This window comes from Pelobates fuscus, chromosome 9 (assembly GCF_036172605.1).
Source record: "Pelobates fuscus isolate aPelFus1 chromosome 9, aPelFus1.pri, whole genome shotgun sequence".
Classification (NCBI taxonomy): domain Eukaryota; kingdom Metazoa; phylum Chordata; class Amphibia; order Anura; family Pelobatidae; genus Pelobates; species Pelobates fuscus.
In genome coordinates this window covers 134,653,283-134,681,255 of record NC_086325.1, presented here as the reverse complement: position 1 = coordinate 134,681,255, position 27,973 = coordinate 134,653,283, and the positions used below count along the sequence as shown (strand labels likewise).

The following is a 27,973-nucleotide window of genomic DNA, read 5'->3' as shown; positions in this document are numbered from 1 at the left end:
ATCAATTGTAATAAAACAATAATTGCAACAACTACTAAAATACCCAATCTGAAAATTGTGGGGGAACGGGGGAACCTGTATATATGTATATATTTTTCTTTTATACTTTAAATGTTCTCTGTACATATAAATACGCGCATTCCTTTTTTTTTTTTGCATCAAATCAACGGAATTATGCTTTTAAATGTGATCTTTAAGTCTCTGGTTTTCAGCATGAATCCAATGATTGGCAGTGGGATTAGGATAGGCTCCCCGCATGTTGGGAAGTTAATAGATTGATGTTCGGCTTTCATGAGCTTTGTTTTTGTAGAAATCTGGTTCAGAGACCCATTTGGGCTCTTTGATATGAGGTGGACTCCATATAAACCTTATTGTTCAAATGTATTATGTAGAATGCAAACCTGGCGTTTTGTCCAGATCAAAGCAAAATCCATTGAAATGGAAGAGTAGTTTTTGTTTTTTGGGGGGAATTTTTTTTTATTTTAAATATTAAGTTTCAGCTGGTAGCCCCAAAACAAGTAATCCAGCGCTGATCCAACTTCTGAGTCTCCACCATTCCTCAAACACTTTGATCGTTAAAATATGGCCACTACCACATATATTATCCAACTGACGGACAAAAAGACTCCGAATAGCAGACTGAAGAGTACCAGGGACCGAGCTTTGCGGGATGACTCTTGGGCTTGTATAATGTCCCCTCTGCCGAGCGCAGTCCGAGTCTGAAAGACATAGAGACATAGAAGCTAAGAACGTGTGTTGTTATTTCAGCTTGGAAAAATGAACAGGTCTAATGGAAAGAGTACTGTACAGGGTGTGTGTTTAATGCGTCCTTTCTATTTTCCATGGCTTGAATGTTCACGTCAAATTGAACACTTAGAGGAACGCTAATGGACATGGAGGGGAACACTAAGGGGCATGGAGGGAAGGGGAGAGGAACACTAATGGACAGGAAGGGGAGGGGAGGGGGAGAGGAACACTAAGGGACATGGAGGGGAGAGTGGCACACAGGGGTTCCTGAGTGGGGAGAAAAACACACAGATGGGCCTGGGGGTGAAAGAGACGCACAGAGGGGCTGGGGGTGAAAGAGACACACAGAAGGGAATGGAGGGGGATATACAAAGAGGCTGGAGGTAAAAGAGACACAGAGAATCTGGGGGGAGATAGAAGGATTGGGGGTTAAAGAGAAACACAAAGGAGCTGGGAAGAGTAAAAGACAAAAAGGGCCTGGGGGGGAGCAAGACACAAAATGGGGGAAATAGGGCATATGATACACTAAAGGGGGTAAGATTTTAAAAAAAGGGGATAAGAAACAAAAGGTGGGCTAAGAGGCACACAGGTGAAGATGCTTTATTTGTTTTTTGGGGGGAGGGGGAAAAATCATCTTCGCCTGTGTACCCAAAAATCCTTGCACCTGCCTGGTGCATGTGTGTCAGTGTGGCTCTGTCTGCCTCCTCCCAAATCCCTGACGCTCACTAAATCTGACAGAACACTGAGAGGGAGTGAACCAGGAGAGGAGCAAGCCCCTAACTCCCAGGCGCAGAAGCCACCCTCCTGCTCCCATAAGGTAGGAAACTGTAAAGTGGCTACAATTTTCATTTAGGTGTGTGGCAGTGTTTGTATATGTGTGTCTGTACATCTATACGTGTGGCAGTGTGTGTTTCTGTGTGTATGTCAGTATGTGTATCCGCAACTGTATGCATGTCAGTATGTTTATCTGTGTATCTGCATGTGTGTCAGTACGTGTATCAGTGTAACTGTATATGTGTCAGTGTTTGCATATGTGTGTCTGTGTATCAGCATGTGTCTGTCTGTACATCTGTGTGTTTGTCAGTATGTGTATCTGGGTGCCTGTATCTGTATGCATGTCAGTGTTTGTATCTGCATGTGTGTGTGCAACTATATGTGTATCAGTGTTTCCATCTGAGTGTCTGTATCTGTGTGTCTGCATGTGTGTCAGTGTTTGGATTTGTGTGTCCATCTGATTGTGTGTTTGTATCTGTATGTGGGTCAGTGTGTCTATCTGCACTATGAGAAGCATGGAGAACCTGGAATAGCAGGGAGCCTGGGGCAGAGGAGAAGCAGGGCCGGATTAACATAGAGGCTGATGGAGCTGCAGCTCCAGGCCCATGGAATAGGCCCATTGATGTAATACCGGTAATACAAATGCAGGTATTTTTCTCAGTATAAACAGAGATCACTGTGCAATACTATCACCGGCCAGTAGGGGTCGCTGTGTGTTGAGAGAGGCAGGGATAGGAAGTTACAGCATATACCTACATCTCTCTACTCACTGATCCACGGGGGAGCAGCTACACAGCACAGAGAATCCAGACAGCAGCTCCCAGCCTGCAGAGACAGCCTACAGCTCAGGGAAGTGAGAGATGGGGTAAAGACTGCAAGGAGACATAGGGACACTGAGACACTAGGGCAGGGATAAGCAACCTTCAGCATTCCAGATGTTATGGACTACATACCTCCAGGGAGGTAGAGTCAAAAACATCTGGAGTGCCGAAGGTTGTCTATGCCTGCACTAGGGGACCTCTGGGGATGCTGAGACACGGGGACACAGACCTGGGAACACTAAGACACTAGGGCAGGGATAGGCTACCTTCGGCACTCCAGATGTTGTGGACTACATCCCCCATTATGCTCTTACACCCATAATGCTGGCAAAGCATCATGGGAGGTGTAGTCCAAAACCTCTGGAGTGCCGAAGGTTGCCTATGCCTGCACTAGGGGATGCTGGGAGACATGGGGACACTGAGACACGGGGAAACAGACACACATGGGGACACTGAGACCTAGGGACACAATGTCCCCAAGTGTCTGTGACCCCATGTCTCCCAGCCAGTGTTCCATGGTGTCTGTGTCCCCATGTCTCCTAGTGTCTCAGTGTTTCCATGTCACCTAGTGTCCCCATATCTCCCAGTGTCTGTGTCTCAGTGACATGGGGACACAGACACTAGGGGACACTGGGAGACATGGGGCACTGGATAAGAAAATCTTAATTAACCCCTTAAGGACACATGACATGTGTAACATGTCATGATTCCCTTTTATTCCAGAAGTTTGGTTCTTAAGGGGTTAAACAGAACTTGCAATAAAGAGCCTAAATAGGGCTCTCTTTACAGGAAGTGTTTATGGAAGGCTGTGCAAGTCACATGCAGGGAGGTGTGACTAGGGTTCATAAACAAAGGGATTTAACTCCTAAATGGCAGAGGATTGAGCAGTGAGGCTGCAGGGGCATGTTCTATACACCAAAACTGCTTCATTAAGCTAAAGTTGTTCAGGTGACTATAGTGTCCCTTTACGATAATGCTGACTTTGGTCTCTCCAACACTGTGGCATGTTCCCTTTCTTGTACACTCACTACATCAACCTTTTCTCTGTCTCAGACTGTATACCAGGAGCTTCTGCCTGCTAGTAAGAAGGTAAGGAGACAAGTGGACATGTGAGTGTTAGGGGACACATCATTAGACACATTTATGCCAAGCTTAGGATGCTGTTGGCCAGCATGCATGATTGGCAGGCAGCCTGCCAATTGTTTGGGCAGACACCTCTCCTTTTTGGGCATGTTAGTCCCTTTCGGAAGTTCTGGTAACATGATCCGCGTCAGTGGCCCACCCTTTTACACTGCCCATTGACTTCCTGATTTACTTGAAACATTAAAGCATGCATTATAGAGAGATTAGCCTATTTTAAGAGAATCTGAGTTTTCTTATAGCTGCATCCTATGAGTTCCCTCCGGCAACATCTCCACCAGATACATAATGCGTGAGAGGTATGCCTGTTTTAGTGTTTTTGATCGATAAGATTCTGTACTTAGGCCCCTCATAATTGTCAGCACCACGCCCACTGGGCTCTTAATCTGGCTCTCAGGAGAAGCAGGTGGACTTGGGCAGAGAAAAGCGCCTAAATTTGAAATTACCGGAACTATATTAATAAAAAACATTTCGCTAATATGAGGGGTACAATGTATGGAAATGGGCTGCGAAGGAGTACTCAAGTAGAAAAAGGTTGGGAACCACTGCTGTAGAGCAATAAGGCTGTGCATTCATAAGGAGTATTTGTAGTATATTTGTAGACTGCTTTCACAACTTTTAACACAATCAGGGTTATTTGCTAAACCAGCGGTTCCCAAACTGTGGGGAAGCCACAAGATATTTTCCCGGTGCTATGGACATAGCACCAGGTAATGTGCCTCCCTCTCCCCTGCCAGCTCCGCAGGACCAGAGGGGAGATCAGAAATCTCCCTCTCGGGCCTGCTAGCAGTGTAATGCTGCAGCCGGCAGGGGAGAGAGGACCTAGGGGAGCTCTAACCTGCAGCTCCGCTGGCTTCTCCTCTCGCGAGCTCTGAGCGTTGCCGTGGTTACCACAGCAACGCTCTGAATCTTGCGAGAGGGAACTCTAGCAGCTCCTGAGGCTACTAGAGTTCATGCTCACCACTGGGACCACCAGGGACTGCAGGGAATGTCCCCCTTCCCAGGCAAGGGTAAGCAGGGAGGGGGGGGGGATGTTAAAATAATCATTTTTTTATTAAAATTGAAAAAACTTTTTATTAATTATAATTAAAAATATATAAAAGTGTATATTTATCTGCCCTCCTACCCCCCCCCCCCCCACCCAGACCCACATGAACTCCCCCCCACACACACATAGCTGAAAAGAGACTTGCATCCATCGAGTTCATCCTTCCTCACATGTTTTTGCTGTCGATCCAAAAGAAGGCAAAAAATGCAGTCTGAACCTCCTCCAATTTTGCAACAAACTAAAAAATTCCTTCTTGACCCCAAAATAGCAGCAGTCAGATGTCTCCTTGGATCAAGCAGCTATTACCCCACTAATTAGAAATTATATCCCTGTATGTTATGTTTTTGCAACAGTACCCCTCACACACTACCGCCCCTATCCCCTACTACAGCCTTTATCCCGGCAGATCACAGGTAAGTTGGCAAACTGTTCTTAAACCGTTTGACTACCTACTCCTGGAGGGCACTTCTGGCACCATAACCACTACAAAGTGCTGCAGTGGTTATTGTGCCTGGATTGTTTCTTTAAATAATTTACCAATTCCCCCCCCCCAGATTAGGTTCTGTATCTGCGCTTGCACAGGGGCCCAGTATATGTCGCTGCACTGTACATATATACAACCTAAGATATTATTTCAATTTGAGGCGCCTTGGAAATATATTTAAATATTAAGGGCGCCTTGAACCTAAAAAGTTTGGGGACCACTGCGCTAAACTGAATTTACAGGAATTAAAAATGAATTTCAAATTATAGGCTCAGCCAATTTGGCAAATTAGTCCCCTATGCCTTGTTTTTAGACTAAAATCTGCAATCCGCTGGTAAATTAAAAACTTGGAAAATAACTACCTTTTTTCCTGCCACCAAATTGTACAGGTCATTCCCTAATGCGGTGTGACCTAAATATCTTGCTGAAATGAACTGGATGTACAATGGAGGGTTCATTATTTGGAATCTGAATTATGCATTGAATATGCAATAATGTCCTAGGTGCCAGCTCATCTCTGCAAACTCATTTAAGAAAGGATGTAATAGATAGAATGTGGAATGGGAAAATATCCAGTAATATAAAATACATTGAGACAGTAATAATACCAGTAAGATTAATCGGGGTATGGAGATTTTGGTTCTGGGGGAATGTCAATCATTTATGATTTAGGTATGTAAATACTTACATTCATCAAAGCAGTTTTGTAATTATTTATTATTGTCTGAGGGTTTTTTACATTTTTCTCTGCAGGATTACTGAACAAAGTGCCATAACAATGCGTAAGACAGGCGTAAAACACAACTTTCTGTTTTTTTCCCCTCTTCTAGTACTGGAGAATACTAACATTTCAGATTTACCCCATATAAAACAATTTATTAGGTCTAAGACAATTAATATAGATGTTTTTTCATCTTATTGTTCCTCTCAGGCTTTTTAATTATTATTTTTTTATATCTGAAAGACTTTACAGGGACACTATAGTCACCAAAACAACCTTAATGAAGCAGTTTGGGTGTATAGAACATGCCCCTGCAGTCTCACTGCTCAATTCTCTGTCATTTAGGAGTTAAATCCCTTTGTTTATGAACCCTAGCCACACCTCCCTGCATGTGACTTACACAGCTTTCCTAAACACTTCCTGAAAAGGAACTTGAATATTTTACGTTCCTTTATTGCTCGGTCTGTTTAATAGCCTCCTAGAGTCTGCCAGAGCTTCCTGTATGTGTTTAAAGTTCAATTTACAGAGCAGGACATACATTTATTTCTTATGAAGCTGATTTAAAATGCCTATATAGTATCCCTTTAATTTGAGTGATTACACATATTGGTCTAAGTTCAATGTTCTTCTAATCACTTGGTTACGAACAGTCCTTTCCCAGTTCTGTAAATGTATAAGTAAGCAATGTAATGTAAGCGAGATAAGCACATAAATAGACTTTGTAGCCTTCGACTGTAGAAATATTTTTGCGAGCAGTATTATCGCAAGATCAACATTTATTGCTTTGTATAAGGACTGTGCCCTGGATAGTAATCTGACAAAATCTCTGAAACTTGTAGGCAGGGGCCGTTACTACTGTAACTGTCTGTCACACTAGTGCAAGTGGTGACCAAGAGGATGGATGTGGTTTCAAGCAATGGCGTGTTTTCATTGCAGCTTCTAGTCGCTGTCTACCAGACGGCCACTAGAAGCGCTTCCTGCTGTTTCATGTGCATGTAGTCACAGAATGTGACTACATGAAATTATGCTTTATGTCCTCAACCTTTGCATGAGGATGTCCCAGGGGGGGAGGGGGTGGGGGGGGGGGAGGGGGTTGGGTGGAGGGAAGAGGGAGGAAGGGAGGGGGAAAGGGTGGTTCTATGGTGTTATTAATATAGTTTTATACTCCTAACAATAATGTGTTGAGAAGCAGCATAGGTAAGTGGTCAGGTCATGGTGGCTCACCTCGTGGGAATATACCACGACTATGATTCCTGTAAGGAAGATCTAGTAAACAATGACCTATATTGTAGTAAATATTAAAATAGAACAGAGATGTATCTAGTACTAGTAGTAAAAAATAATAATTGTTATGTAATGTTTCATATAGATAGTACTTTTTTTTTATCTGAATAGTCACAAGTGCTTTATGGGTATTCCGTAACAAATGCGAGAATTATGATGGTAACTGAATAACCCACTATTGGAATTTAATACATGTTCTGGTCTGCCTGAGATTGGAATTGAATGTGTTGAGAAGCAGCACAGGTAAGTGGTCAGGTCACGGTGGCTCACCTCGTGGGAATATACCACGGCTATGATTCCTGTAAGGAAGCAGCAGAAGATCATGACCAACACAGACTCTACCATGTAGTCCTTTGTTCTGACATCGGGTCTTGAAGGAGGAATTCCTATGGAGCCGTCATTCTGTAAGAAAGAAGCAAGATTGTTATTGCCGGTGTCTCAGCTGGGCCCCGGCTACAAGAATAAATGGAACTTCTAGGGACTCTTGACTTTGGTCAAAACACTTAAACAGTGTTACCCAGCTCCCGGAGCCTACTAGTACCATAACCACTACAGCAGCATGTAGTAGTTATGGTGCTCAGGCTACCTTTTTAAGAAACAGAGCAGCAGAAGATCTAAAATCCATTCTAATTTTAATAACCGTGACTTCTTCTAAGACATTGAAAGCTGGATAAATTAGTGGTGTTTGTATACATATAGAGTGTTTGGCAGTGATGTCCATAGCAATGCGCAATATCAGGGCTTGCACTGTAGAGCCATAAGATATCAGAATACGTAAAGGGATACCATAGTGCTAGGAATACAAAGCTGTCTGGCGAACACCATGAGTGCCTTAGGCCCTCCCCATATTAAAGCATTGCTGCAATGTTTCCCTATGGGGAATTGTCGGACGCTGGATGTTCTCCTACAGATTGTGAGGACGTCCAGTGTTAGGCAACCAAAAGGCGCCTAACCACCTGGAAGTCCCTCTTCCCCCAAACTCTCCAGATGTTGCTGAACTACAACTCCCATGTCTCTATGAATAAAATAGGTTGAGAATCATGGGAGATGTAGTTCAGCAACATCTGGAGGGCCGAAGTTTGGGGAAGCCTGCCACTAGATACAGTCTTAACCCTGCAAGGTAGTTATTACAGTTTCTCAGAAACTGCAACAATTAACATTGCCGGGTTAGATTATACGCTAATCTAGGAGCAGGAGGCTGTTTTATAGCATGTCTCCTCAGTAACTTGAATGATCGATTACGAACAACATGGTTGTGGTAAGTGGACAAAATTATTTCAAATAATCCCTATCTAAGTGTTAAAGGGGTACTCTAAGAACCAAAACAACATTAGCTTAATGAAGACGTTTTAGTCTATAGATTATGTGCCTGCAGTCCCGTTGCTCTATTATTTGCCATTTAGAAGTTAAATCACTTTGTTTGTTTATGCAGCCCTAGTCACACCTCTACAGGCTGTGAGTAACACAACCTCCCTACACACTCCCTTAAAAAGAGGTTTCATTTTTTTTAGCTTTCCTATTCCACATTGCGTTTACTTTAGAATTGCACATTGCCTGCTCTGTTATTAGACTCAGAGGCGGCTCTCTAATTAGACGGTTTAGGCGGCCGCCTAAGGCCTCGCGGCCGCCTAATCCACCTGAGGGCAGACTGTGTCAGGTCCTCGGTCAGTGACTGAGGACCCGACACCAGGAGGGGGCCCGGCAGCTTGCTCAGAATCCCGCTGGGTGCAAGGCCCCTCCAGTCTGCCCGGTCAGCCATCGCAAACACCGGTCTGCAGCTCCACAGTGAGCAGAGCTGCAGACCATGTGTCTCTCGCGAGAACTGGCCAATCAGAGCATTGCCGCGGGTTACCACGGCAACGCTCTGACGGGTCTCGCTAGATACATGGTCTGCAGCTCTTCGTAGTTGCACACCGGATGTAATGACCACCAGGGAATAAATAAAGGTATGTAGTCTTCTCCCCTCCCTCACATCACCACCACCCCTCCCTCACCATCAAACCCCCTCCCTTTCACATCACCCCCCCTCTCACATCACACCCCTCCCTCTCACATCACCCCCTCCTTCTCACTATAACTCCCCTCTCACCATCACCCCCCCTACCTCTCACCATCACCCCCTCTCCCTCTCACCATCATCTCCCTCTCATCATCACCCCCCTCTCATTATCACCCCTCCCTACACTGTCATCACCCCCCCACACACAAACTGTCAGCCTCTTCATGCATCCATACTCACATTAACCACTCCAAATCCTGTTAATCTCACCCCCTCCAAAGTGACCTGCCCTCATGCTGCCACACTCACCCGGTCACATTAGCCCCCCTTAATCCTTTCAACTCGTCCTTCCTACCATGCCACAGTTGCCCTGTCACACTCCCTCATCAAACCATGTCATACTCCCTGTCCCTCATTCTCTCTCACCACCCCCCCTGTCCATTTACCCCCTTCACCCTGTCACACTCTCCCTGCCACTGGTATCCTTTTACTCACCTTGTCACAGTCACCAGCTGACATTCATCATACGCACACAGTCAAGAAACATAGCTTTGCCATAAACACAATGCACAAAGGCTACAGGCAAACCTCCATACACACAACACACTTCAAGCAGCTACCCCATACACACACATACATTCACACACAAGGATACTCTGTCAGACACACTCTCAGGCACATACACAGGTAAACTGTGCATCAATGTGTATATGTGACAGTGTGCATATATTGTAACTATTTTTTTCACTTTTTTGTTAGTTGGGCATCATGTTTGAGTTTCGCCTAAGGCCTCATAAAGTCTAGAGCTGCCTTTGATTAGACTCCTGTGTGATTAAAGATCACATAACAGAGCAATAGATAAGTTCTAAGGTAAACACACATTTTTTTCATTGAAAATTAAACCATATTTTTATTGTAGGCTGTGTGAGTCACAGCCATGGGTGGTTCGGCTAGGGCTGCATAAACAGAAACAAGAGATTTTACTTTTAAATACCAGGTAATTTAGCAATGAGACTGCAATGCTTTGTTACCACTATAGGCACCCAGACCACTTCAGCTCAATCTAGGGTTAACCCTGCAACTGTAAACATAGCAGTTTCAGAGAAACTGTTGTTTACATTAGGGTTAATCCAGCCTCTAGTGGCTGTCTCATTGACAGCCGCTAGAGGCGCTTCGCACTGTGATTTTCACAGTGAGAAGACGCCAGCGTCCATAGGAAAGCGTTGAGAATGCCTTCCTATGGACTGACTGTATGCGCGCAAGGCTCTTGCCGCGCATGCGCATTCAGCGGATGACGTCGGAAGAGGGAGGAGAGTCGCCAGCGCCGAGGGAGTACGGCGCTGGAGAAAGGTAAGAATTTAACCCTTCCTCCCCCTTCAGCCAGGCGGGAGGGAAACCCAAAGGGTGGGGGGGACCCATAGACCCAAAAAGTTGTTTTGCTGCTTAGTGTACTTTTTGAAGGAAAAAAAGTGAAACATGACTCCTGTGAGTCCCTATGAATATTCTGCTATGAGATTAGATCCCAATGTCTTACATGGTATACAGATTACATATCTGGTCTCCGACTTTCATTCCGCAAAAAGCACTCTAGTTATTTATAGTGGCCTTGAAGTGAATTTCAAATTTAAAGGGACATGAATCACTTGACCATAATTTTTTAAACCAACAAACAAAATCTTTTAAACGAATAAACAAACCAAAATAAAACCAAGAAAAACTTTGCAAAGTATGTAATAAATGTTTGTAAACTTACTATAAACTTGGTGAGATTGCATTATTTGGCACACCCCTCATCTACCCTTTCACGATTACAGCCCTAGCCTCCCACTACAACCTGTATCCCCCATTACAGCCCCTAAACCCCCCAAGCCTCCATTACAGCAAATACCCCCTCTCCACCACTACAAAAATCCTCTTCTCTACTACAGCCACTATCTCCCCCAACACTACATCCCCTATTCCCCCAACACTACATCCCCTATCTCCCCAACACTACGTACCCTATCCCCCCCAACACTATGTACCCTATCCCCCCCAACACTACATTCCCTCTCCCCCCAACACTACATCCCCTATTCCCCCCAACACTACATTCCCTCTCCCCCAACACTACATCCACTATCTCCCCCAACACTATATCCCCCTATCTCCCCCAACACTACATCCCCATACACCCCCAACACTACATCCCCTCTCCACCCCAACACTACATCCCCTCTCCCCATCCCCCCAACACTACATCCCCTATTCCCCCATTGCTCCTACATCACCATTGTAGTCGTGCTTAAGAGTAAAACATGTGAAGCGCCAACATTTCTGATTTAAGGTCTTAAAACCAAAAATTTGATTTGTGCATGTTCAAAAATTGCCCTATACATGAAATCTATTGAAAAATATGTTCTGATGGAAACGTAGAAGAAAAATACACTGCAATAGTCTGTAAACTACAGTTCCCATGATGTTCAGCCAGTGATGTATTGGCATTAAAGGGACACTACGGTCACCATAACAACTTCTTGAAAATGAAGTTGTTATGGTACCAGGAACCCCCTGAGCGCACTCGTATCTTAATGGGTTAAAACGCTCTTGAACGGTTTAACCTCAAAGGTCGTCTCCTGCGCCAATTTCGTGGTCCCCCAGGCGGCATCTGGCTTCTGAGTCACAGGAAGCGTGGAGTGCCGCCAGGCAGGGGCACCGCTGATTGGCCAAAGCAGTTAGCTGACTCTCTAAGCCAATCAATATCTCCCTATTGATTAAAAAAAAAAAGGTATGTACAGTGGGTCATTTATCATTAGAAGGTACATTCCCCAAAATTATTTTTTAACCCTTTCCCCGTCATAGAACAACGAAGAAGGATGCTGAAGTTCCCTGTGTTTGGTTTTCACAAAGAAAGCACCATGGATTATCTGAGCATCAATAATTCAAAGAACCTCTAGAACAAAACCCATTGTACTTATCTTCCAAATATCTTGTTTCTTTTTCTATTTTCCCTCCTAGGGGAAAGCACACATGTAGCTCTCTTTGTATCTAGAGGACAAGCGAGGTCATAGGGATGCAACACGATGAACACGCAGCAGAGGAGAATCATTAGCTGAGAGATCTACTCTGTACGGTTTGTTAAACTGTGCTGATTGGGTTACACTAAAGGAAAGGGGTATGTTTTATTTGTGGTCTGAAATAAATCAGAAAACTGTACTATGTAAAAATAAATTGGGGAAAGAAACAGTAAAATAATTAATTTATAAATGTTAAAAGAATACATGTTTACTGTACGAAACCCACAAAGGTAATATAAGGTTATTATAATCGTTAATAAAAAAAATCTGCAAAGGCAGCCAGGCTTATTTTCTTAAGTAAGATTTGGGGGGAATTTATAGTGAGATTCAAATTTAAGGTCAGAATAGGTGAATTGGAAAGGTTATCCGTGTAAGCTATGCTGCAAAGTCATCTATTTTGTCTAAAATGTTAAATTCACTTGGAATTTGTGACAAATCTAACTTAGTAAATAACCGTATCACCCAAGTGTCCCTATTTAGGAGGGGCAGTCCCTATTTTGAGCCCAAATTATTCTGTCCCTCTATTCTATCCTAATCCCCCTTTTTCTATGAGCGTACTATTGTTGGTGTGTCTGAGTGTATTACACAACTTTACAGCAATAATTCTCCCAGTAACGTGTCATTAAACCACAATACATGTGTTTAGAAATCAGTCTGTGTTAAAAAAGATACATTGGCATTGCTCTGAATTACATTTTAGTTGTATAAATTATCATTAGTAAGTCACCTAAAATGTTTTAGTAATTTTAGAACACCCCTCTATTATCTCTGCATGTATTTTCCACTGGTTTCCATTGAGATATCTCCACTTTCTAAATATCATAAAATAAGGTTATATGTATCCATCTTTATGTTTATTGTCTTTATTTTATTGATTTTTTATTTTTTTTATTTTAATTTCTTTCTTTTTTTTTAACCTATGAAATTAGGGTGTCTCCACCATTCCAGGGGCAGATGTCTAGCGTCTTAGCAGATAAGCAAAGAGACATCATGGTTTTTAGGGAAAATCCTCCAGTTCTAGCACTTTCACTGTTACAGCTATAATACGGCTTCAAGTTTAAATTTAATATGTAGACACTGCTAATTTGGTGGCTCAAATATAGACACAAATCCAATTGCAGTAGGCCAGGAGCAGCCACTGCTAATCAGCCTACTTCCTTCAGAATAAAACAAGACCGTATGGCGCATGTATTGCGATGTGAAATGTGTTGGCACTATATAAATAATTGAGCATGGTTATATTGGCATAAAAGTGCATTCTCCTCCTGAAGACAACCTGCCACGCACCGGCATGGGCTGAGCGGGACTGATATATGGACACACAGTACTGGTTAACGCTCTCTCCACACCTTTATTTTTTCTTTCTGCCTTACCTGTGCCAGATGACGCGCTATGCCTTTACTTAAGTTACTACTTTTTAGCCATTACCTTTATCGCAGCCAACGCTATAACCACAATGTAATCCATTGGCATGTTGTACTAGATAGAAGGGCAGAACATATGGGTCCACTATTAGCCATGAGACCATTCCCATAGCACAGGCAGCTTTATTGACCCTGTTAGTCTAGCATAACTCAATATGAGATGTAACCATTACCGAAAGCATGTTTCCTAACCTATACTGTCGCTGAGAACTGCATGTCTAGGATGAGATGTATAGATCCCTTAAAATAAAATGCAGCTGACTCTGTTTAACATACCTCGGGTACGACAGGCAAACCAAAGTCTAGACTTAATGCGTAATACAGATGTAGGGAGCACTATGTCGACAGGATTTTGTTTGACCTGCCCAGCTACCTACTAAGCATCATTCATTTATTTTATGTTATGTTACTTTATTTCGTTTCACTTAACTAAGCCTGTATCGCTATGTTTTATTCAAGTTTAAAAAAATAAAAAAAATAAAAAAATGGCAGTCTTTCTTAGGAGTGTAGCTCAAACCATCTTGTTATCATTAACGTGTGTTATCCCTCAATACCTCCTTTTTCTATTCTGTACCCCATAACGCATATGCCATAATAAAAGAAAGATTTACAAAAAAAAAAAGTGCATTCTCCTCTTTTATTGTAACTAGTAAAAGTTGTGCATTCTACGATTGCCATTGAAACAATGATACGTTAGTAAATTATGAAAGTTAGTTGGCTTACAATGATATAGGGATATGAACCTGGTGATAGGTTTTGATGTGAGTAAACATTCTGCATTGTGGGTCCTGGTTGGTATAAGACTGGCATTGGTCCCGAGTAGTTGTTTGGATAATCCGGGTACAGAAGATGGGCAATCTTAGGGTCAGGTGGAGAATAAGGTGGAGGGTCCCCAACAAATCCAGTGTTCTCAACTCCCTTGGGCCCCTCTGAGTTTTCCTTGGGCTGCACAGACCCAGGCTGAGACATGTTGGCTCCGGAGTCCGTCCGTGTAGTTGCTAAAATTCCATCTGTAACTACATCTCTGTTCTCAGGAGTTCTCTCTGCATCTTGGAGAATTCCAAACTCCACAGCTGCAAGAGATACAATTACACAAACATTTTTTAAATGAACATGCTTCCAATTTTTTCCTCAAAAATCTAAATATTCACATTAGTAAAACAACCTAACCTAACCTGTTTTTTCATAATCCTTATCAAAAACTGTCCCATGTTTACAGTTGCTGCTGCTAAAAAAAAAAAGAAAAAAGGAATTATTAATTTATCTTCTGGTCCATCTTCCTGAAGGCAATCTGAGGTCCAGTTGGAATGTTGATTGCACACCTGCCCCTATTTCCTCTCAATGAATCAACTGTTGACTCACCCAAGACTCATCTATCTGTTAATTGCTCGCCCATCTCATGTAACTTCTTGTAGTACAACCAGAAAGAGAAGACAATAATACAGTTTTTTTAACCTCAACAAACCTTTAACAAACGTAGGGGCTACTGGAGCACCAGCTCCAGGTCCATGCTTTGACATAAGTCAAAATGAGCCACAATATAAACGTTCCGATGTTTTTCGTATTCTTTCTTCATTATGATATCACTGCTGTGACTACAGCAGCACCTCATTATGCATCAAACGTTTCATTTTATTATTTATTAATAGAATTTAAACTACTGTTTAATACTCAGCCTGTTCTGAGAGTGGTGGACAGGATTTGTGTTGTATGCACACCCTTCAAGTCAGATCTGCAGCATTGCATCAGACAGACATGAGGGGAAAGTCCAGAAGCCACGTGGACTAAGTAATATTTTGCTTTAATTCAGACATGTAGCCCATAACAGGTACTGCGACAATGGAAATTAACTTTATCTTAAAAGGCCCATCAACATATTCAAATACAGCTCCCTTAACCCACAAATCCAACTCTCACAGATGTGAAAGTTACCAGACCTTCGTAAAACTCTATGAATGAACGACTTTAGGAAAGAAGAATTATAAAATGGGCATACAGAGGCATGTAAAATAATTAACATGTTTATTGCATGCTAATGAGTAAAAGCAAAACAAAAAAGGTAGGGGGAAAAACCCCACAAATTGTCTTTAAAAATATATATATAAATAACAGGAACCTCATGAACCACCTAATGGCAATACATACTTCTTGAATTCACAATGAGGCTTCTGCGCAAGCCACATGACTGCATTGAGTAATTTTCTCTGTCATTGCAAAAATAGAATTTACAAAAACAACAACAAAAAAAAACAATGACAACTGGCACCAGCTTAGCAAATATACGCAGAATGTACCATGTCATGTTCCTGTATTCTACGACCCATGTATACAACTTTGGACTACAATCAGGCTCTTGCATGAGCTGCACTTTGTAAAATGTATTACCAACTGTCATTGAAAAAATAAAGAATTATTAAAAAAAAAAAAAAATTACAGGAAAAAAATATTCCCCCTGGTCCTTTTTAGCGAATTTTGTGTCTACAATGTGCAGTAAAGGAAATGTAATCTAGCACAGGATGCACAAACTATCAATAGGACTGATCTATTTCTAACCTTACTACAGCTTTTCACACTCATCAGGGCCAGACTGGGGAAAAAAAATTCAGCCTGGGCATTTTAGGACAGGGCAGCCTAAAAGGGCTGGACTGGCTTACTGGGCAATATTCCGGTGGTGGCCGGCATACCTATACTGCACAATCACCGGGAGACCTGCAGGAGGGAAGCGCACAGCACTTCGCTCCATTCCTGCTGGTCACTCCATGTAGCGTGGCCAAGCAGATGCTCTACACGGTCAGACAGGATGTGCTCGTTGGAGCACCAAACAGCTTCCTGCCAACCCGAATAGAGGATACAGAGGATCCTCCACCACAGTCCTCGCAGCCAAGCTACACAGGGGAGGAAGGCAGGCACAGAAGGGGAGAGAGAGAAATATAGAGGGGTGGGGGGGAATGAGACACAGAAGGCCTTAGGGGAGAAACAGAGGGGCTGGAGGAGAGAAAGAGATGCTCAAATAGGCTGTGTGGGAGAAAGAGACACACAGAGGGGATGGGGGGGGAGAAAGAGACACACAGAGGGGATAGGAGGGAGAAAGAGACACACAGAGGGGATGGGGGAGAAAGAGACACACAGAGGGGATGGGGGGGAGAAAGACACACAGAGGGGCGGGATGAAGAAATAGACACAGAGGGGCTTTGGGAGAGAAACAGACACACAGCTAATTATAATCATTCATGTATTTTCCCTCCTTCCCTTCTACTCACTGGTTGATCTGTAGCTTAGGCACCTGTCTGCACCTTAGTGCAGATATTTTGGGAGCAATTCATGCAATCTGCACAAGCTGGGGGAAATGAGGGTAATGAAACACATGTAGGGGCTGGGGGGATGAGACACATGTAGGGGCTGGGGGGTATGAGACACATGTAGGGGCTGGGGGTAATGAAACACATGTAGGGGCTGGGGGTAATGAAACACATGTGGGGTTGGGGGGGATGAGACACATGGAGGGGCTGGGGGGGAATGAGACACATGGAGGTGCTGGGGGGAATTAGACACACGGAGGGGCTGGGGGAATGAGAAACATGGAGGGGCTGGGGGGGAATGAGAAACATGGAGGGGCTGGGGGTAATGAAACACATGTAGGGGCTGGGGGGGATGAGACACATGGAGGGGCTGGGGGGATGAGACACATGGAGGGACTGGGGGGATGAGACACATGGAGGGACTGGGGGGATGAGACACATGGAGGGACTGGGGGGATGAGACACATGGAGGGGCTTTAGGGAATGAGACACCTATAGGGGCTTTAGGGAATGAGACACATGGAGGGGCTGGGGAAGGGATGAGAGACATGAAGGGGCTGAGGGGAATGAGACTCCTGGATGGTCTGTGGGGGGTGGTAATAGATACATGTAGGAGCTGGGGGGAATGAGACACATGGAGGGGCTGGGGAAGGAATAAGAGACAAGGAGTGGATGAGGGGAATGAGACTCCTGGCTCGTCTGTGGGAGGGTGGTAATAGATACATGTAGGAGCTGGGGGGGAATGAGAAACATGCAGGGGCTGGGGGTAATGAAACACATGTAGGGGCTGGGGGGATGAGACACATGGAGGGGCTGGGGAGATGAGACACATGGAGGGGCTGGGGAGATGAGACACATGGAGGGACTGGGGGGATGAGACACATGGAGGGACTGGGGGGGATGAGACACATGGAGGGACTGGGGGATGAGAGACATGGAGGGGCTTTAGGGAATGAGACACATGGAGGGGCTGGGGAAGGGTGGTATTAGATACATGTAGGAGCTGGGGGGAATGAGACACATGGATGGGGCTGGGGGAGGGGGGCGTGAGACATATGGGGGGGGCCCTGGGAAATTATCGCACGGGACCCGGTGGTTTCTAGTTACTCCTCTGCCATGTGAGCAAGGTTCTTATCACCTTCTGTGTTTACATTTCTCATAAATTGCTTGTATTGTTTGTTTACACATTGTAGAGCCATGCAGAATAACCCAATGCATTATAAATGATATTAAGAATCTAATAACCATGCCATTCATGGTGGCAAATTCCAATAGATCACAAACCGTGATTATTATTATTTTTTTATTTAACAAAATTGACTGTAGCGAAAGCCACTTCGCCACTGTGTTTTGGAGGGGGCTGCTTGCCCGCCTCTTACCCTGTGACTACAGTCCCTGGGCGATTTGGTCCTTTATGCACGGTATTTGGGCATACTGTGGGTTATTGGGCTGCCCCAGGATTATGGGCCCTCTCATCAGCCCATACGAAACTTAAACCCCATGGCGTTTGAACTGTGTTTGTGGCATCTAAACGCTGTTTGGATATGTTGAGCGCTCAGATCCAAGCCATCTGGGGATGGGTTGAATGTGGGGGTTCTGTTTAGTATAACAGGAGTTATGTATTTTTATGTCTTTTGGTGGTTCCTGGTAACGTGCTTAATGGAGGCTGTGTTTGTCCCTGGATATAATTAAATCAGCTTCTCCATTGTCTCCAGGATAGAGGATTCTGGGGAACTAGTTTGAGCTGGAAAAACCATGCTTCCAGAAGGTCAAATGCACATTTGTACTAACTTTTGAACCTCTGGTCCAATTCGTATGATTTTTGAGTATGTTGTTCCCCCGAATGGATTGATTGTGAATATGTATTTTTATGCAAATGTGATGTATATTTTGGGAGTTATGAATGTTGTGTAAAAACTGTATTTTCCCTACCTATGATAATTGTATTTTCCTGTGTGTACAGATAATTAGTTTACAGGTAGAGGGGAGGGCTATGTGTGGGATGTAACTATTGTGTGATTGGTTAATGTACGTTACTGTGTGTGTGTCTCCCCTTCATGGGAGCACCTAATAAAAAGGGCTGCAAGCTAGCAGCCAGAGAGTTCTATTTTTACCCTCAACTTGAGTCCTGTCTCTTATTGGGGGAATCTGCTGCAAGGGATTGCTATGCTAGGCATATTCCCTTGCTATAATCACTGAGCTCTTGTAAGAGCTTGTTCCTGCTTCGTTCTGAAGGGAGATAGCTGCAGCCTGCGGTGCTTATGGTGTCTGGTGGAGTGCTTGGAGTCCTCTGGAAGCGCTAGGAGCATCTTTCAACGGAGGTACCCAGTCGGGGTGCCAGTGGATGCGTTACATTGACAATCTGGAAAAGCACATGAAAATTGTAAAGTGCTTTTACGCCATAGTTCAAAAAAGAAGCAGTCCATTTTACATTAGGTATTGTCAATGGTATATCTCACAGAAAGGAACATTTAAACATGTAATAAACCTTGATGACGTTTCATTGACACCTTGAGAAAACAGATCTTGTTTATATTCGTTCAAGAACTATTCACTGTTTATACATGGCATTAAATCTCTCGTCATCCCCCAACTGCCAACTTTTACAAGTATCCAAAAGAGAAAGAAACATGAAAGAAAAACGAAGATATAATGGAGATACTGGAGAAAAAAAAAAAAATTATAGGAAATGTAAGTTTCCTCCCCATCAGGTCACAGAGAAGTATAACTTAGTGCCACATCAAATTGCCTGTGCTGCCCAGTACGTAGGTATAGTTCAGGCATAGGCAACCTTCGGCACTCCAGATGTTTTGGACTACTCCTCCCATGATGCTTTGCCAGCATTATGGATGTAAGAGCATTATGGGGGATGCAGTCCACAACATCTGGAATCTGGAGTGCCAAAGGTTGCCTATCCCTAGTTAGTCCTTCTCAGGAATGTTTTTGCTTAACAAACAGAACATCGTTAATGGCAGCTCTGCTTGGAATACCCGTACATCCAGTCTCAACAGCGAGGATTGGATGGATAAAAATAAATCAATAGAAGGAGAAAAGGGAGAGAAGAAAACGAAAAATATTAAATAAAGGACAAGGTAATGGTCTCCCGTGGGACGCCTCATCCCAGGAGGAGAATAATACTCCATTGCTCCTACATAGCACCACTTTGCATATTTTCACAGTATTTGTCTCAGGATTCCAAGACTTTATAAAACTTTGTTAAGGTGCTTCGGACTAGTGCAGTTAACTTATCCATCAAATAATGTCCTTTAGTTTCCCTATAACCCTGTCATTCCCCGGCATTTGGTCCCCCCAACCACTTCTAAGCTTATGTTGTTATATAATTTCTGTGTATGTGAGGGGAGGCCATCCACCGGCTTTATCTACTAAACAACCACTAGATGCACTTTTGGGAGCCAAAATTTGTTCCTTAAATGATGCTGGACATCTTCATGCTCTGCATGAGGAAATCCAGCATCAGTGAATCCCTATAGGAAAACATTGATCCAGTGCTTTCCTATGGGAAGGCCTAATGAGATTGTGGCGTTTAATGTGCATGCACATTAGGTCACCTCATCGGATGACGGAGGAGGAGGCAAAGCAGCTACCCAGAGCACAGGGACATCTGCACTGGAATTAGGTGAGTAAATAAATGTGTTTTAATCCTTTATGTGAGTCTACCAAAATCTGAATCCCTTAAATGATGCTGGACGTGCATGAGGACATCCAGTGTCAGTGAGATCCCTATAGGAACGCATTAAGGCAATGCTTTCCTATGGAGAGGACCTAATGTGCCTGCAGTGTTCGCTGCGCATGCACATCAGGTCCCCCGGTGGATGATGTTGGAGGAGGTGGAGTGCTGACTCAGCTCCGAGGGAGATCGGCGCTGGAATTGTGTGAGTAAATAAAGGGTTTTTTAATCTTTTTTATGTTGGGGGGTTGTTAGGGGACACAAGGGAGGCCAGAGGGCTATATAGTGTTAGGAATATAATAAAATTTGAAATTCACATTGAATTCCTGACAATTCTTTACTGAAAAACCCAGTCAGTGTTTAGTGCAGGCTAATCACTGGTACAGTCATTATTTGATCTTGTGATGTAAATATTGCATTTGCTGATTTAGTGTTTACAGTAAGAATTTAAGATGTATGCAGAGGGTAAATGGCTTTTCTCCTCTTGGGCAGGAAGCAGCAGGAGACTGAATTATTTAACACGTTTTGGCATTATTCATTCAATGGACTCTGAAATTTAAGGGGATAATTGAAAGAAAAATATTCCAGGGTTATTTTGGGAAATTTAGATCAAAACACTTTATTAAATGTATCATTATCTGAATTTAACAAACGGACCTTAGAATTGTCTTGAAATAACCACAAATTGGAGCCTTTAAAAATTCATTGAAAATGCCTCCAATAACTCGGGAGTTTACTGTTCTTGAACAATATCCTAAAAACATAAATAAAACCATTTGTAGCACAAGCAGGCAGAGAAAATAAAAAAAATGAGGGGATTACCAGAACTTGGGCAGACTAGATGGGCCGACTGGTTCTTATCTGCCGTCACATTCTATGTTTCTATGTAAAAACCCCTAAAAATCAGGAGGGACATCGTCTCTCTTGTGAGCATGTGTAGGAAGTTAAACGTTGATGGGTTTCTGAGACTCCCCTCGATTGCCCGCATTTGATGTGCATTAGGTAAGGCATGGGGGAAAAAATGGGTTTTCTCTAATATCCGAAACCCTTATTAACCTGATTTGGGTCAAATGTTCCTACTCCCATGTGACGCGTTGTGCAAAGTACTTGGGTATTCGACCTAATCTACTTGTCCACAGTCAGAGCACCCATTGCATTGGAGGAGAAACATTTTTGTTTAAAAATAGTGAGAAATCGTAGTATTAAAAATCCCTAAATTAAATTATTTGGCAATCCTGTAACGTAGGATCCTCTTTCTGCTTGCAATGAATCACTTGCAGTAATATGTAGCTGTCCCTTTAAGTCGTTAGGTTAAACCCTGAAATTATGTATTATGTACATATGAAATATGAACTTTGCCTAGAATTGGATGTTTAGATATCTTAACGTTTTAAAAGATATTGGATAGGGTTCATTAACCAGCGTACGTGTGTTTCTTTTATTGTCTGCCATTTATTGTGATAAACGATAAGCTGTGTTTAGGATAACACAAGAGAATAAAACAGTATTTGATGGAGGTTTTATTACATATAGTCCAGTTTAAGTAAATCTCCACGTTTTCAGATGATTAAAAGATGCAAACCTGACAGATCTTATAAATCATAAAAAATAAACTGCTAAAATATAGAGTTTATTTTAACAATATTAAATATAGCCATAATAAGAACACTCATCCCCGCCAATGCTCCCAGATCTCTGAGGAAAGTCCTTAGTTACACTTTTCACGTTTGTTCAGAGTTTTTAACTTGGTATGACATTTAATGTGTTCCTCTCAGCTCAAGGCACCCGATGGTCCAGGTTATGTCAGTATCCCCACATGAACTGAGAAATGCCTAATTCTCAGACTATCGGTGTGCATTGAGGACTGGCCTGGGGATCAGTCTACTCTTCATAAGGGGATAAATTAAGGGGGTGATCCATGCAGAGTGTCATCTGAGTGGGCACAGTACCATACCTCCAAAATCCTTCTTCCAAAGAATCAAGAGGCTACTGGGTGGGTAAACGGGGTGGGCCAGTGATGAAATTATGTCACTGGATCTTCATTGACTGAGTGGGCTCGATCAATTAACTGGCAGGTGAACCTGCCGTGAATTTACGCTAGGTTGCCTATCAATCCCATAGACCAGCCCACTGACGGCAGACCCTGTAGGGAGCACTGTTTCAATGCTCTCTGCCGGATCCTATTGCCCTGAACATAACGCAAGCACGTCTAATGATGCGCTAACCCTATGCTTGTCCCCAAAAGCAGGATTCCAGAGAACAAACTCAGTGCGGGGGTCAGGACCTGGAAATCAGGACGGTCGAGAGGCACCGGCAGAACCTTTGAGAGTTGTAAAACTTGGCATCACGGCTACCATTTATTACGACCAGCAAATAACTCAAACTTCTGCTCAATGGGAGAATATCTGACTCTCTGCATGGAATGAATACCCCCATTTTAAACCCTAGGACCAAGCGTTAAACATTTTTCGAGATTTGAAAGTGAGAATGATCACATATTCAATGTGCGTTTCAATGTTTAGACCTTAATAGCCGAACTGGAAGCATATCTGGCTAGGATAATTTTTTTCTAAATCAGCTGTTTTGTCCTTAAATTTGAAATTCACTTTGATTTCTCGACAATTCCCACTTTAGTAAATATCTATTGGATGTTGGGATGCAGAACCAAAGCTGGGTATATCTGGAACTCCAAGCCATAAACAGGAGAGAGGGTAAAGTCCAAATCATATCTACATCACATAGTGTGTTTTATGCGGCAGCGAATCATGGGCTCTTTCTTTCCATCCATGCTCTGTATATAATAAATAGTTTTTTCCTTTTCTTTGACAACTTCCAATAGCATTGTATTACTAGAAATGTAATTCAGAATTAATGATCTGACAATGGCTATTAAGATAACATGAATTGTAATGAATTACCAAACTCTAGCCTACCTGGGCTCTTTCAAGGTCTGGCTATAAGTCTTGATTCTCAGTGTGCTGGGTTGAATGGCAGACTAGAGGGATCTGGGGGGGGGGAATGCCAGAATGAGTAGGCCGGTTTAATCTTGGGGGTGAGTCATTAGACTGTTTGTCGGGGTCTTGCAGGGTGGTGGGGAAGACTGTCTGGTTCTTGGAGGGTGACTGGGAAGACTGTTGGGATCTCGGAGGGTGAAGGGACAGACTGTGTGGGTCTTTGAGGGTGTGGAAAGGCAGACTGTCTGGTTCTTGGGGAGGTGAATGGACAAGTCTCTTTGGGTCTTGGAGGGTGGATAACTGATGTCCTTGTCCACACTTGTCCTCTCATGTTCAATTTCACGGCTGTCTGTCTCATTCGTGGTTGGTAGGTTGATTGCCATAGGTTAGAAATCATGGCCATCTGTCCCCATGCAGAGCTGATGCAAGCCTTAGGCAGCTCAGACAGTCGTCACTTTCAATTAACAGAGTAGGCCCCTGCCTACCCATACGATAGTTGCCTACTCTGCCCAAATATACAGGCGGAGGGGTTCAGGAGGCGAGGGAGCTAGGGAGCTATGTACTTACTGTGCTCTTTCTGCCTCTCCCTTGCATGCCCTATAGTGTGCTGGCAGCCGGGATGGGACATCATCCTATCATCTGTTTCACTACATGGTATCAGCAACCACAATACATAGGGGAGAGGAACAGGATTAGGGAGTTATCGACCAAACAACTGAAAGATCAAAATTACAAAAGGCTTTTCTTAATCTTGACCTTCCAGCTGTTTAGTAGGTTGCTCCCTAATTTAGTATCATATATGGAAATGCTAGATAAGGATACCAGATTAGAGAGCCACCAACTATTATCTTCATTTTTAAATTATATAGCTGAAGACTACACTCCACCCAAGGCATTCGGCCCTCGTGTGCCAAAATGTTGTTCATAGAGTTTCATTAACGTCTGTTGAGCTGTATCTTAGTTCCCTATTAGTAAAAACTGGCCTTACTATTAGAGATCTATGCCAACCACACTACAATTCGTATTATTCTTATGTAGGCATCCTCAAAGGCACATTTTGGTGAATTGATAGTGTTGCAAAAATTTTTTACAAATTGCAAAACAAAATTAACTCAATTTTTCCCTTTTGCTATTTTACTTCAGCACAATTCCCCGTTTAGTGAAAGAACCCTTCTGGTCATAGCTGTTGTTTATCTCTTGCACACTCTGCATCCTGGCCCATGTGTAAGTCTTCACACCATAGTACGGGTCTACTACCAACATTTCTGACTTTCCTGGTTTTAAAGCCCATTTTTTTTGCTATTTCTTGATTTTTCAGCTAAACCAGAGATCATAAAGTGATCTTCACCTATTCCCAAACCACAAATCCTATGAAGCCGAGCCAGCTGCAGAGCTGCTGTAGTTCAACAATTCTCAAATATTCCCTCTAGACATCTCTCACAGTTCATACCACTAACCCCATCACTCACAGCCTTTTAATAACTCTGATCTAGCCAAAACATTGCTCCTGTCTTTACCTATATACCTACTAAGATGTTACACCTTGATTTACACCTCATGTCTATCCTGTCCCATTTCCTTTGAGACAAACAGACAATACACAGGTAGGACTTTCAGAACGTACTCTATCCTGTCATTTCAGAATACCAGCCCTATTGTTAAGCTAGATATGCATAGAGCTTATATAGATTCAGCGAAGACAAAAAGCACATCGTTTGGCTGTACCCATGTTCTGTCCTGATACTTTTGCGTGTGGATACATGACCCTTTACCCCCGTGCTAATAGCAAGTCACCCCATAACAATATTTGGACAGATAACGTCATTATCTGATTTCCGCATCATAATGTCTTAATGTGACGGTGTGTAAATGGAGGAAATCCTACATTTTTTTAAAAACAAATTTATTTATTAAACCACTTGAAAACTGTTAGATGGAAATGGGAATGACTACATCCACAACGTCTTAGAACCATATCACTGCAATAAGCTGTAGTGGTTATGGTGCATGGAGCATCCCTTTAAATAGGGATGTATTCATTAAACAGTTGTGAATCATTGGCGACTGGATTACCAACTATCATGGCGGTAATTTTACAATTAGCACCATTTTGTTTTGTATATAAATGCTCAGTGCCAGATGAACTATCCAAGGCCATATTTATAAATGCAAGTATTATATTGGTTTCCATAGTGATTGGACAGCATTTGCACTTTGCTAAATCATTTTTGTAGCTTTGATTAAGTAGCATGAATTCCTTCCTCCCTCCCCAAAAGAGCATGAAATATGGGGAAGTACTGTATTTATTTAAAACTAATGCGCAATCGAGTCTACATTTTGGAGACTTTATTTTGCCAATAAAGGTGCGCATTAGATTCAAGTAAATAGGGTATTTAAATCCCAAGCAATATTTAAACAACCCATCATATAAACTGGAGAAAACCTCTGCCCATTGATTCAGAATTATCACTTGGTTCCAAGTGATAAGAACAATTCTGGGACTACTTCATAAGGTGAATACATTTTACTGATACATTATTATAGTCTTTATTTTATTAAATCACCTAAAGAAGGGGGTAATCCTAGACTGGGAGTTAAAGCCACTAATACCCTGCAGGCTCATGTAAGGTCAACATTTAGAAGGAACGAGATACCAGGTAACCAGTCACCCCCTTTTGATATGCGACTGGTGGGCTTTAATGCATTTTGGTGATCTCTGGTCCTGATGTCATTCCCGAAACCTTCAAAGTATCTCATGATTTTGGGAAATGATGCTACAGATAGGGATCTCAAACTATGCCCCCCCGAGATGTTAATGTCCTACAAAACCCAGAATTCTTTAAATGCAATAGACGGCCAGAGAATTATAGGAGCTGTAGTTCAGCAACAGCTTGGGGGCCAGAGTTTGAGATTCCTGATCTAGATATCTGTGTTGGGGAATGATCCTGTCTGAGTAGATTAGTTAGTTCTTTTGTGCCTTTTCCTACAGAAATGCAATTAGGAGATCTACTGATTTGGGGGTTATATATTTTTCTGACTTGCCTATAGCTGTGTCTCCATTGATTTTTGGATATCTAGGAGAAGTTTGATTACTGCATGACTATTACGTTGGGTGCCAGATCTCTAGATCAACACTACGTTAGAATATTATTTACTATATGTAAAAAAAAACTAAACACAATATAACGCTCACTGCTTTAGGCTCAACAATTAACCCTCTTTGTGCTGGTACACTGAACACCCCATCTAGCACTGAAACTATTAAAATTATCGCCTTTTTCACAGTTCAAGTCTCCGCACTTTACATTTTTGTTGAGGAATGATCTTTAGAGAATAGATACACACTTACCTGTAGCCATGGATTTTCAACACTTGACCAAAGGCACACGTCCAAGCCTTTTGGTTTTTCTCCGTCTAAGAAGTGAACAAAGGATCCTGGCTCTTGCACTGCCAATCTTTTATTCTTAATGGACACCCTATAAGTTTCTCTCTTGGTCTTCCGTATCCCACCATTCATCTGTCCTCTAACTGAGTCATAGCGACCATCATTGGCAAGTTCTTCTTGATACCCTTTAGCTCTCTCTCTCTCGCTTTCTTCCAGACTCACTCACACCTTTCTTTTCCTACTGATCTCTCTTGTCCTCCCTCCTCCCCTCCCTCAGTTTTGGTCTCCATTTCCTGGCTATGAGCTCCCTCATTAATAATTGACAGTCCTGTTTGCGGAAGGCTCTGCAAACAGGAGCCTGGCTCGTAATGCAGACCTGCATGGGGAAGCTGGCAGTACCACTTCCTCCGTGTCATGGTGGTACAAAGGGTGTGTGAGTAGATCAGATGGGAGCATGGTACAGATATGGCCAATATATGATAAAAAACACTGTTGCATTGGGAAAATAATTATCTAATAGTTCAGGGGGAGGTTACTAGCTATCCAGCACTTGCTTACAATGAAATTCACATCCTTAACCTTTCACTTGCTGGCTAAGGGTGACTGGACGTTTGTACCAACAAATTCATGACATAGCCTACTTCACCTACACAGATCAACGTCTGGATGATAACATCCAAGTGGTCACTACATATACTTTCAGTAAATTAGAATATGAGGGAGTGGAGATCTTGTGTCTGCTGGAGTAGACCTCAAATACCCTTCTTGATGTACTCACAACAGTATTGACCATAAGGTGATCTGAAGACCATGAATTTGCTTGCCCCCATTCACCATCCCTATTTGAATAAGGAGGGCCCGAAATTGGTAATCTCATCAGCCCAGGGCCCTGTGGGATCTTAATCCTACTCTATGTGGTCCATAGGCATAGACAAATGAGGACATATGACCCTTTGCCTTAAAGGACATAGGTCACCTCTAATTATTATAATATAATAATCATTTTATCAAGTTTTGAAAGGAAATAGATTTGTGAATTATATGTAAAAAATGTAAAAAACAGGATCCCTCCAGCCATATACATACACTTTGGGTCACACGGTGTTTGAAAACCAACAGTCAGTCTCTATGGTCTTCTCTGCTTCTGTG

At 42.8% G+C, this 27,973-nt stretch overlaps 1 protein-coding gene across 1 annotated transcript; it reads right to left on the bottom strand.

Moving 5' to 3' along the window:
- Nucleotides 1-339: 339 nt before the first annotated feature.
- On the bottom strand, nt 340-27,624 carry PRRT1B (proline rich transmembrane protein 1B). Its single transcript, XM_063431307.1, has 4 exons — nt 26,789-27,624; nt 14,222-14,571; nt 7,290-7,421; nt 340-719 (listed from the first exon to the last, which is right to left on the bottom strand). Exons 1-4 carry the CDS (start codon nt 26,796-26,798, stop codon nt 576-578), a joined length of 636 nt encoding a protein of 211 aa, XP_063287377.1. The 5' UTR covers nt 26,799-27,624; the 3' UTR covers nt 340-575.
- Nucleotides 27,625-27,973: the final 349 nt, after the last annotated feature.

Bases quoted from the DNA above. Each gene is read 5' to 3' on its own strand.
- PRRT1B (XM_063431307.1), bottom strand. The intron at 7,422-14,221 runs GTAAGCCAACTA...TCTTTCTTACAG, and splicing joins GTTCATATCCCTATATCATT to AATGACGGCTCCATAGGAAT. The intron at 720-7,289 runs GTGAGCCACCGT...TATGTCTTTCAG, and splicing joins CCGTGGTATATTCCCACGAG to ACTCGGACTGCGCTCGGCAG.